At 35.9% G+C, this 13,083-nt stretch overlaps 1 protein-coding gene and 1 long non-coding RNA gene across 3 annotated transcripts in view; both read right to left on the bottom strand.

Moving 5' to 3' along the window:
• Window positions 1-3,094: 3,094 nt before the first annotated feature.
• The window catches only part of LOC131536778 (microfibril-associated glycoprotein 4-like), a 32,743-nt gene continuing 22,754 nt past the window's right edge, over window positions 3,095-13,083 (bottom strand). For both annotated transcript variants that reach the window (XM_058769900.1, XM_058769899.1), the window contains one exon: window positions 3,095-3,738. In XM_058769900.1, the coding sequence (XP_058625883.1) occupies window positions 3,407-3,738 (332 nt within the window). In that variant the 3' untranslated portion in view covers window positions 3,095-3,406. The remainder of the gene's footprint in view (window positions 3,739-13,083) is intronic.
• On the bottom strand, window positions 5,139-7,613 carry LOC131536799 (uncharacterized). The gene is made up of 3 exons (XR_009270091.1): window positions 7,142-7,613; window positions 6,371-6,449; window positions 5,139-5,264 (listed from the first exon to the last, which is right to left on the bottom strand). It is a non-coding gene; the product is annotated as an uncharacterized LOC131536799 (long non-coding RNA).

Here is a 13,083-nt window from a genome sequence, read left to right as displayed (position 1 = left end):
GGTGAAACTAACCTTCTTCTTCTGAGGTTTAAAGGTGTTTGACAAACAAACGCTTGTGTTTTAGCTCCACCCGCTGGACTGGAGTGAAGAGGAGGGAAATAATATGAGATAAATACTTAGCGAGTGTACAGATTTAAATTTGGCAAAGTCAGCTCTGCTTAACTTAAACAATATTAGCAAATACAGAGAATAATGTGTTGTCTACATGCTGAAGAACATTCATGTTAGAAAGCGTCAAGCACTTCATCACATTTAGATAAAGAGTTAAATTATGAAATGAGTAGAGTTTTCAACAGATATTCAGTTTGTTGGATACAACATTGTGTTTTTGTTATATTTTTTTTAAGCAACAAACAATAAACAGCAAATAGTATCAAGTAAATGGGCTTTCCAGACTGTCTGACAGGGTTATAAGAATAACTTAAAGGGTAGTTCACCCAAAAATGAAAAATCTGCCATCATTTACTCGCCCTCAGGTTGCTCCAAACCTGTATAAATAAAAGGTAGATATTTGGAAGAATGTCAGGAATCAAACAGATATTGACCCCCATTTAACTACAATAGTATTTCTTTTTCATATTATTTTTCCTACTATGGAAGTAAATGGGGCGAGATCCATTTAGTCCCTTTAACTTATCATTAAATGATTGATAGTAATCACTACAACAAAATTTAATTTGTGCCTAAAATGTTTTGAAAACAATAACTGAAATGTCAATGTACCTCATGCAATTAATTCATAAAAACACACCAGAATGATTATTATGTTTCACTGCAGCTGTCTTGTTTCTGCTATTACATCAGGACACACTTTCATATTTCTCTCTTTGAATATTGGTTTATTTAAAGTGACTTTATAATTTTATTTCAGAGCTGATAGAAGAGAGTGAAGAACTGAGTGAAGTGGAGGAGAAACATCATGACAAACCTGGAGAAAAACCCTTGGAGTGCCGTAAACGGTCAAATGACATCAAATTACCTCATCTTTTGCGATCAGAACTGACTGCATCCACACAAGCAGCGTGCGTATGATAGGATGCCCGCATATGCTGCTTTAGCAAATCGCGCTGCTGTTCATTGCATCTTCAAAAGTAGATTTGTAGCACTTATAGCATGAAGAACAAATATTGACAAGGACATAGAGATCTATTTAAGAAACTCTTTGATACACAAACCCCTTGTGCAAGTTATTGTTTTTCATCTTTAAAATACGACCAAGAATGCAATTTTCCCTGAATATTCAAACGATTGCAACTGTGACATTTATTTTATATAAGTTCAACAAAAAAGGTAATTTTTAGTGAAAATTTTACATTTTAAATGTAGCCTACATTTTAAACACAATATTGACAATTATTGTTATATTTTACAACGAAATAATATTTTCAACAAATTTTCCGGGACCAACATGCAGTGTGAAAGGAGCTTTAAAGAGACAGCAGCCTCAAACAACACCACAGCTTTAACAAAGATTAATCTGTATTTAACTTATGAAGTAAGCATTATTGTGTTGTTTTAAACTTAATTATTACGTTTCTGCACCTGAATACTACTGTTATTGTCTTTATATAGCCTATAATTTTATGTTGGCTGTACATCTATGCTTGGAATTTGTGCGATTGTTCTTGTTGTATAGTGTTCAGTAGTTAAGCTAGTAGTTTCTGCTGGGGTATAGAAGTACATAAAGTAAGCGTTTAGTAATAAATGAAAAGCAAACTTTTTTTTTTTTTTTTGCTGATCTGAAAAATGATCCGATCCGTGACTCAAAATCCATAGTATGATCCAAACCGTGAGTTTTGTGATCTGTTGCAGCACTAGTGATTAATAACCCATTCATCTACAGTCGTTTGCTTCATTACTGAATTAATGAATGAATGATGTGATGCTTCGCTTATTAAGACAGTGCCTTGCTGCCACCTACTGACGATTTGAGTTTTTATTTATTGCTATATTTATTTATTACATTAATAATACACTTAATGGCATGCTAAAAATATGACATAAAACGATATACAATTAATAATAAGGCTAGAAAAACTTTGCCTCCCTAAAGGTAAAAAATGCACCTGTAAATCAATTTAAGGGGGCAAATATTGTCCCTTAATGCAAAAGATGTGACTGTGGTCTAAGTGGGGGTACTCAGAAGAATGTTAAATGCCGCAGGGGGTACGCCACAGTAAAAAGTTTGAGAACCACTGCTCTATAGGACCAGCAACTAGAACGGAAGGCTGCATCCTCAAATTCAGATAATCTCAGTACCGACTCGTTTTCTTTCAGTTTATTCTCATGAATTTAAATGTGTGCAGCCTTCGTAGGATGCAGCCTTCTGTTTGAGAGGCACCCATAGATAAGCTTTGTTGAACTGAAAAAGGCTCTGAATGAGGAGTCGATTCCTCTTGATAATCAGGTTATTTCCACTGTAGTGACGTCAAAATATAATCTTTTGCGTATCTGACTCAGAGTATTCCATATGTTTATCAGTTGTGATGTTAAATAAAGCTTGCAACATGTCAGTGTGAAACTTACAGTTCATATATTATCCTCTCATGCGGTTACAGAAGCACTTCTACTTATGCTGCACGAGATGAGAACATATTTTTATCTCTTTCTGAGTCATGAAAGTGCGTTTGTGATATATCCTTTCTTTACTGCAAAATGTTTGCTCTGTCTAGATGCACTTAAATCTGCACTGATGATGCATTCTTATCAAGTATCACACATGCACACTTCAATAAGCCGACAGAAAGCAGATTAATGCGTTTACATGCTGAGTGAAATAGGTAGTGTTGGGTTCGAGTCCACCTTTGTCGAGTCCGAGTCGAGACCAAGTCCGTAACCTATTGAGTCCGAGTTCGAGTCCGGTCGAGTCCAGAAACTGAATTAGACTGGAAAAAATTATTGAAAATACAACCAAACTTTTTATTATTGTTGAATTCAATCTCAAAACTTAGCCATTAAATTAATATTTGAACTTTTACAAACCAATGGCAATATAAATTTAACAAAAATACTACATTTTACCATTTAATATTTTTCTTTTGTTTTATGTGTAATAAAACTTGTTTTAAAGCAAAAAAATCATATAGATGTATATGTAAAACTTTTATTAAATTACAAGTTTATAAAAATACAAATTAACCTGTTTCATTATTCTATCTCTATTGTGTCTTCCAGTTCAACAACTGACACTTCAATTATTTGATGCCCCTGTCCCACATTTAGAGGATGCAGAAAACAGAAAATAATTAGTAGTCATAACAACAAGCTTAATTCTTCATTACTTTTACTTATCTGTCTATCAATGACAAGAAACATTTTTCAGAACAGCGCTCTGTTATGGTAACTTTTTAACGTGAACTGCAATGAACACTGAAAATACAACGTACTGTATTACACAGACAGGGCACTAAATCAGGGCCATATTGCTTTTCAGAAATACAAGTTCTGTGACCATTTTGTGAGTCAAGCGGGCACGATGTGGTCTCATGATGATGCCACCTTTACTAAAGACACGCTCTACTGGTGCAGAGGATGCTGGTATAGACAACATATAGAGTAAACTCTGGTATAGAGTTTGAATGTTTGAATCCTTAGCTGAGTAGCTCTGGTGCTTATGGGCTCGATAGCGGGCTAGACGTCGTGGACATTTGGCAGGAGAGTTTGTGATTGCATCACCGCCAACGTCACAATTCAGCATGTCTCCGCCTGCAGTGGCCTCAACTTCTGCAGTCAAAGTATCTGAAAAATAAGAAACATGAAAAAATCATACACATTAAACTGCATTATCTGAATTTAGGTACCCAAGGACCACTGCTGTATGCCCACAGTGTATTTTATGCTCACAAAAAAAGTTTTCTTCATAACATGATGCAGACAAATCATTATAATGTTATTTAAGCAAAGAAATGCATTATCTATAAGAGATCTTTTCAATTTCTTCACCAAAACTGCATTCTCGTTGTTGGTTATTAATAGTGTTTTCTAGGGGTGTCCCCGACTAAGAATTTTCATAGTCGAATCAGAATTTTCAAATCTTGCTGATAGTCGACTGATAGTCGAATCATATGTTTGGGGGCGGGGCAAAATACATTACCAAGAGTCAAGTGACATTCGACAGTCATACCCAGCTAACAAATTTATGTTCTGAGAACGTTTTTGTAACGTTCTGTTTTGGTTGTGTGAACGTTATTTGGAATGTTCCAAAAATGTGGAAATGTCCAGTTTAACGTTGCTAGAACGTTATTTGATGGTTAGCATAACGTTCCTACAACGTTCTTGCAACCTAAATTTCACTAAAAATATAACGTTCTATGAACGCTTATTTGGAACATTCCAAGAACGTTAAAATGTCTAGTTTGCTTAACGTTTCTACAATGTTATTTTTTGATGGTTAGCATAACGTTCCTACAACGTTCTTGCAACCTAAATTTCACTAAAAATATAACATTCTATGAACGCTTATTTGGAACATTCAAAGAACTTTAAAATGTCCAGTTTGCTTAACGTTCCTAGAACATTTTATGGTTAGCATAACGTTCCTGCAACCTAAATTTCATTTAAAAATATAACGTTCTATGAACGTTTATTTGGAACATTCCAAGAACGTTAAAATGTCCAGTTTGCTTAACGTTGCTAGAACGTTATTTTATGGTTAGCATAACGTTCCTGCAATGTTCTTGCAACCTAATTTTCATTAAAAATATAATGTTCTATTAACGTTTATTTGGAACATTCAAAGAACTTTAAAATGTCCAGTTTGCTTAACGTTCCTAGAACATTATTTTATGGTTAGCATAATGTTCCTACAACTTTATTTCCACCTACATTTTCTTAAAAATACAACACCCTAAAAACATTTATTTGGAACATTACAAAGTTTAGTTTAAAAAAATGTTATTTTAAGATTAGCAGTATTGCAACATTCGCTTTCAACATCATTTTTATTAACACAACCTTCCAGATACGAGCAAGTATATAATTACATGTGCATTTCAACAGGTATCTGAATTATTAAAGATAATCACTTTCAAAAAGTTCATTATATAAATAATAAATTGAATAAATTGGTGAAATTTGCATATCATGTAAAATAATAATAATAATAATAATATGTAGTTTAATATTTATGACAATGAACTATAACTTCACAGCTAAATATAAACTATCATATTAACATTTAATAATTGAGAACTTCTATATGAATTTGAGTGTGGGGTGTGGGTGCTGAAAAACTGTGGTCCATGTCCTGTCTCTCCACGCTCCATCTATAAAGTAAACAGATTGGCTGAGGTTACAAAGTGATATTACAAAATGCCTATAAAATAATTAGTGTGGCTATGCCAAAAAATTTATTAGGATCTGTGCTGTGAGTTCTACAAATATTACATTACTCAAGAGTCAAAGGTAGTTTCATTTGACTTGGCATATGTTACTTTCATTGACAAGCTACTTTCATAGCAGCATTAAGAAAAACGTCTTCTGAAGCATCATTAGATTAAGAAAAATATAAACATTCAAATAATACATTTTCATCGTGTCATTTCCAAAAAACAATTTTTAGGTCAACATAAATTGACCTAATTTATTCATCTTGATAGGTATACACATGCACACTACTGGAAATACGTCATAATAGGGTAGTTAAGTCAACTGCAATTTCCATTTTATACCAATTTGAAACAGGAAAAATCCCTTCAAATAAAGTTAACATTTAGAAGTTATCAATAAAGTTATTAAATGCCAAACGTTGCCTTGTTACATGTTATTAGCTAATAAACTGTTACATGAACTCAGTTAAGGAAGGAAACTCAGAGATAAAACAGGTAAGATTAATAGGTTCTAGTAGGTGTTTCTGGGTAGGGATGCTAGCATTGACCCATTAACTGACAGTAAGAATTTTCGCTATTAACACATCAGTTAAATTGTTAAAGAATCATTTGTAATGTTTTCCTTTAAAAAAAAATGCTGCATGGATTAAAAAAACTGCATTGTCAAAATGGCATTGAGAGCGAAAAAAAAGTTGTTAGTTAATCCTTTAAATTTTACAGGTATTCAGAAACAAGATAAATAACAGAAGGTATAAGTAGCTTTTTTATTATGTGTCAAAGCCTAAACTATAAACTTTTTGAAGCTTGAAAATAAAGACTGTCTAGACTTCCAATGGAAAGACAAAAATGATGAATGAATATCAAAAATAAAAACATTTGTTTGAAGATGAATGAAATTCATTCAAAATGAATTTGGAACAACATGAGGGTGAGTAAACCATGACAGAATTTTTTTTTTTTTTTTTTTTTTAACTATGCTGATCTCAGCTAAAATTTTTAAATGTTGCCAAGTAAATATAAAGTTGTCCTGACATGTGTCCTACCTTGTGTATCTTGAAACAATCTGCAGAGACTACTTTTCAGATAGTAGTAGATCTGCCATCACTGATGCCATTATTGTCCCTGAAGACAAAACACAAAATTAGAGAAATTTTACTCACAATTAAGCAACATTTATGGACAGCTTATTTTTATGAATCATAACAAGACAATTTTTAACCACTACAAACTTAGCATTAGCAATTACCTGACATCTTTATAAAAAAAAAAACAAAGCAACTTTAGGATAAGGGAAAGTAGAAGTTTTTATTCCCCATCTATATTAGTTAAGTATATAAATGTATAACTATAATCAGAACTTAAGACTTCACTGGTATTTTCTGAAGCAACACAAAATACCAAAAGACTTTGACGGAATGATAGACAAACTGAAATTTAAGATGTTATTCACTCTGCCAATTCAGTCTGAATCAAATTGGTGGCACACTACATTACATCAAACATGACTGGTCTTTAGATGTCATTCTTGTGGGATGTTAGTTTGTTATTTTTCATCTGTGTTGTGTAACGTTATTCACAATTTGATCAGTCTTTAGGTTTAAATTTCAATCTAATATTCACAAAACAAAAGTATACTATTGCTTCAGAAGACTTAACATTTGTGCTGCTGGTCATCATTACATCTGCATTAATAGCAATTCATCAAAATATAAAAACTGAAGAACGATGAATTTAAATAACTGTTTATAACGTGACAAATTACATCTTGTACAACACTAACGCTCATCAATTTGTTTAATGTGAATTCTACTTACTTTATTTTAGGCCCAATTACTGACGTTAACACACAGGGAAGATGTGTAACGTTAACGGACGCCTGGCAAATACAAACGGAGTGAATAATGTGTTATGTTTTTATTAAAAGACAGGTAACATTAAACGTCGGCGAAACCCTAAGAATTCACATCATTTTTTTACAATAGTGCTCTCATTATAACGTTATGTATATGACAGTTATTAATATTCTGCATTTCTGTAGAATGAAACATTTGATAGCAGGTTTTTAATCAATAGGATTTAATTCATTTATTCGACTGTGAGATTGGGAGTCGAATCAGGATCCTCGAATCGAAGCATCGAATCGTCGACTATTCGGGATCACCCCTAGTGTTTTCACTATATTTTGGATTTTAATATCTAGTGTAGAGTTGAGGTTATACGGCTCGTTCAGTGAATCGCTGCCGACTCAGTGATCAGCCGCAAAACAGTGATTCTGTTCAAATTCCCTATAAAATCATAAATGATTCCCTTTGAGCTAAATTGACCCGTTTCCCTTGAATAGAATAGAATAGAATAGAATAGAAAATTCAGAAGAACAGCGTTTATCTGAAATAGAAATCTTTTGTAACATCATAAATGTCTTTGTCAATTTAAAGCACCCTTGCTATTGTGACGGGAGGAGCAAACGACAGACACTGTGGGTGTGGCGTCAGGCCTCGGAGAGGCTTTTATTGAACAGAAATAATAAAATAACGTGTCCAAAGGGGATAAAGTGTCCAAAACAAATATGGAAGCTGGTGTCCTCGTCATGCTGCGGGGTTTGTGAAGGAGGGCAGTGTTCTGGAAGGAAGGGTCCAGGTAAGGGGCGGAGTCCGGCGGCCGCACGCGCTTCCCTCTTAGGTCCGGTGGCTTCTCCAGCGACTTCATCTACCTCTTGGTCCATGGTATCACGACGGGACTTGATCGTCCCGGCATCCTGGCCCGACGGCCGTAACATGGGTGCGGTTTCATCCGGCAGCTCACGTCTCTGGCGGCACGGAAGTCCCTCCACACTCCCTTCCTGGACCCATGAGGACACCAGTGTGCATGCACGGGGGAAGAGACCGGTCTCTCGAGGAGAGGTGCGCTCGGTATTTGAACAGCGGCGGTGATGAGGCTTCATTCAGTCCAGGTGTGCCTCATCACACACCGCCAGCCCTCGCTGTTTCCACGCCCCTCCTCTCTCACACACCCACTCCCGTCGGGAGCCTGGTGAAGGGCGGCGAATAAGGGACGGGGTGGTGATGATAAAAAGGGGGAGGCAACCAATTCCTCACACTATACACTGCAAAAAATAGCTTTTCTTACTTCGATTTTTTTGTCATTTTCAGCCAAAATATCAAAAAAGTCTTAAATCAAGGAAGATTTTCTAGACAAGTAAAAATTATTGTCTTGTTTTCAGAAAAAACATAAGTTAAGTGAGTTTTAAGTGAGTTTTTGCAAAATAATCTGCCAATGGGGTTTTCAAAAAGAAAACAAGATTATTTTGCTTATTTTATTTAGATATTTTGGCTGAAAACAAGACAAAAAATCATTTTTGCAGTGTAAATAAAAGTATTAGTTTCTATAACCACAACCCCCAATCTTTTGAATGGTATATTGTATAATGTTACAGAAGCTTTTTATTTCAGATAAATGCTGATCTTTAGATCTTTCTATTAATCAAAGAATCCTGAAATTTTTTTTATTAAACGGTTTTAAATATTGATAATAATAATAATAATAATAAATGTTTCTTGAACAGCAAATCATTATATTAGAGTGATTTCTGAAGGATCATGTGACACTGAAGACTGGAGTAATGGTGCTGAACATTCAGAGAATGTTTGAGTTAGTTATATACTGATTTCAAGGTAATGGTACGTGCAGATTCTCAGGACCCGGACTATTCATTTCACACAAACCACCGGAGACCGCTAACAAGTATTTGAAGTGACAGTATATGAATATAAAATGCATGTATTTGACACAAACAGGTTGCGATCCCTGCTAGATATCTGAAGTTACATGTAAGGGATAATCAACGGCTAGCTGTGCATTAAACGATTTGAATGCACGACGTGGAGGCGAAGAACCGCCCGACGCGCAGCGGAGTGCATTCAGATCGTTTAATGCACAGCTAGCCGTTGATTATCGCGTTTATGCCATGGTCATTTCCCTGCATTCACATATTAAAGATGTTAATAATATTTGTGCTGCAATATTTGACCGGAACGATAAAAATGATGGTTATTTTCGTCTGTATTACTATTCAACTGTAACTGTATGTTACTATGGTTACCAATGTTTATAGGAAGCGCATTAATATAGAACGTGATTAAACTGACCTGGAACTACCTGCAGTTCAACGAATTTAATCAACACCTGCCAGCCAATCAGAATCCAGTATTCAGACAGACCATGGCATAAAATATAAATATAAAACGCATTAGACAATTAATTGCCTGCGATCACTTATACATTACTGACAAAAGGTGAGAGTCTCAATAATCTGGCTCATTTGACTTACAATGAAGAGAACAGGAACCTCTTCTACAAAACCTCTACAAACTTTGCTTGAGAGGATTATCTGATCTCATCATGTTTACCTTAAATGCGAATTACAATGTTCTTCATCTTAGTTTTTCATGTGATGCTGTCAGGACATGATCAACAGATCTTAAATAGATTCTTAAATTTGAAATTCCACAACGCTCATAATTCATATTAAAGGTATATGTAGGATCATTGTGCCGATGACCCATACTGAGTTTTGTAAAGATATGCTAACGCTATGATATGGAAATATTGGATGACTTTTAACTTGGAAAAAGATCTAATGATAATTTTTGGACAAACGTAAGTAAAAACAGTCATTTTTCTATCTCTGGACCGCTGTGCTGAAACGCTGTTGCCTCAGAGAGAGATTGACTTTGGATTATGTTTCTTCGTCATGTCTGTTATGACAGAATCTCTACGGAAGAGATGTTTTCGTGCTGCTGCTCTCGCACCGCTGGATCTGAAGAGGATCTAGTTACCGTGATTGTGACCATAGACTAGATAAGTGATCAGACTCTGATGTGGTTTCCTAGTGTGAATCCTTTCATGTGTTTCCAGACGTTCATACAGATTTGATCTCGTGTTGCAGTGTGAATACTTGACAAGTTCTTTTATCTCCAGTGTGACTTATCTGTTGCTTTTTCAGATTGAAAGCTGAGCGGCTTCCTTCCAGTGTGAACGCTCATGTGACTCTTCAGGTGTTTCATCAGGTCTACAAGAAGCGTTAAATCAGTAAGATAAAAACCAGAAAGATAAAAAAAAATAATTACTCTTATTACTAAAGTGTGATTTATCATGCTCTTCTTGTTTACCACTAGCACATGCTGATGAAGTTTTATTCTTCTATAACAACGAGCGTCAACTGTGTCTCCAAGACGCTTCAAGAAACCTCCCTGCAAAGCTCCTGAGAAACTCTGCTCAAGTGCACCGAGGACAAAAACTGCTTTAAACACAGTATAATCACAACAAATGTTGATTTCATTTAGTTAATAGAAGATAATTGATAAAGAAAATCTATTTATGACAGCATCCTCATTTTACAGCATTTTTACACAAGTGCCTAAAACTTTTAACAGTACTGTAGCTTTGCAGGTCAGTCACTTGAAGTGTCTTGAAGATGTTGCCACGGTTCTTCTGGATTTAGTCTCAGTTTGTTCTGTTTCTTCATGTCATTCCAGACAGATTTAGAAATGTAAAGTGCCATTTCCTACTGACACACTACAGCAAAAGATAGAAATAATAACTGATTTTAAACCGTTTTTATCTGGTGAAAATACTAGTGGCCTAAGACTACATTGTTACCAAAACAGACAGGCCAAAAATAACAATGAATGCAGCGGTCGATTTACCTCGGAAGTCAGATGTGGAGGCTGGGAATAACATCACATACAAGTGGGTCTCGTTCCACTAGAGAAGTCAGAAAAACAGGTATGTGTTCGACTTGAAGCAGCGCCGTGCAGACCGATCGGTGTTTGTAGAGGTGCTCAAGCGGGCCGCATTTAAGGTCCATGTAGAGAGAATTCTGAGAATCATTTCTAAACACATTACAAATGTTAGAAATGTATTGCTGAAACACATTACAAAGACTCTGAACTATGTAGTACTGAATTGTGGAGTTAAACCGTTAAACAGTTTTTCACCAATTCTGTGTTCAGGATTTATTGGGTGGGGCTAAAACGGTGGCTCGATGACGCAATGGAGCCACCGAGCGTGGCCCCGCCCCTTACACTATAATCACTATGTTGAGAGGTCAAGTTCTTAGTTCATCTTTTTGAATGTCTGTGATGTTAGATACAGATTCTAGGCAGGAACGGTTCTAGGGTGAATGGTCTTAGCCCAGAGACATCAATATGTGGCAGAATACATACAATTTAAAAACATGGAGCGTTCACAATTCGCATCTAAAAATGCGTGGAAACGCGAGCTGTACCACTTTCTCTTCTTTCAAAGCGCACCGGAGCTTGAGCTCTCGTGGTGTTTGCTGTTGCTAAGCAACCATGAGCCGCGCTCGCTTTGAAGACGAGAAGGTTTCAACTCACTGCAGCGCCGACGCGCGTCTACAACTAAATAACGAACTTGCACACTCAAACATGTATGGCTGTATAAGTAAGGAATAATTGACGACGGGCCATTGGATTATTAGAAAATTAATGCACACCCGAGGTGGTGATGCGGTCACAACGCGAAGCGGTGTATATTATTTTTCTAATTCAACGGCCCGTCGTCAATTATTCCGCTTATACTACGGTTGCCACACCTCAAGACATCGATCAGATGATATATTTCAAGGCATTCGTCCAGTATTTCTACTTAAATCGCTATTGTGAGTAGGATTATTTCTTCCGCATTTCATCCAAGGCCACTGTTGCTAATTCCAAAACGTCATTTTAAACCTAGTAACGGAGGCTTGAGCCGTTGATAGTAGACTAATAATGCAGTTAATACAGTTAATAACTAAGTTATGAGAGAGAGAGAGAGAGAGAGAGAGAGATTAGTCTCTCAATAGTGTTCGGCAGCAATGTCTCTAGTTATAGTGAAACTTAGCTCCTTTTGTTCACGAACAGCGCCGATGTTGTTACCTCGCTTGTGAGAAGTCATGTAGTTTTCAAGTTGTTTACTGTTAAAATTGTCAGAGTAGCGCTAACAACATTAGCGTGATGTATGTTAGTGTGTGTGCAAACTGTAACTGTTATGTGTGTGCGGTCTGTGAGGGAGAGAGAGAGCTTTCCGTACATAATAAAGCGTAATTTTGTGGCAAAAACATGGACATGATCTGTCGTTTTTATCATATTTATTTATCTGGCCAGTGTCATTTTGCTGTTGTAAGACCTTTGAAATAACAAATCATTTGGCGAAGTGATATGGTCATGTAATGCGGTCAAGAGCTGCCTGGAACTACGTTCGCTGTGCGTTTCCCTGAAAATAATTGCACACCTCAGAACGTTCGGCAGCCAATCAGATTCAAGCATTCAACGGCCCCGTAGTATAAATCCAATTAAGCTACTAGAGGTAGCATCAGTAGCATCCATTCATTGTAGCGGTATTTGACAGTTGAGAGGGACGGCCGCTTTCCCGCGAGTGGGCGTGGTTTCAGCGCCGACAGCGGACACGCCCCCAGCGTTTAAGAGCAGAGAGTCCTGCTTATATTAAGATTTTGATAACTTATTTTAGTTACTTGGCGGGTTTTTTTATCATTCAAATTTGGCTGGGTGGTTAATAACACATTTTTCTGTTGTGTGACAAACTCAGAAAACATATTTTAATATCACTTTACACAGACTTTAAACTACATGAAATGTGAAGGGCCACAAATTACTTAATTTAAGACAATATTTGCAGATTTACTGATTTAGATTTTTTAAGAGTAAAAATCTAGAACAAAAAATTTGATTAAAAGTTT

The sequence above is a fragment of the Onychostoma macrolepis genome, chromosome 03, assembly GCF_012432095.1.
Source record: "Onychostoma macrolepis isolate SWU-2019 chromosome 03, ASM1243209v1, whole genome shotgun sequence".
Lineage (NCBI taxonomy): Eukaryota > Metazoa > Chordata > Actinopteri > Cypriniformes > Cyprinidae > Onychostoma > Onychostoma macrolepis.
The sequence above is the reverse complement of the archived record's forward strand: the minus strand, read 5'-3'. Positions and strand labels throughout refer to the sequence as shown.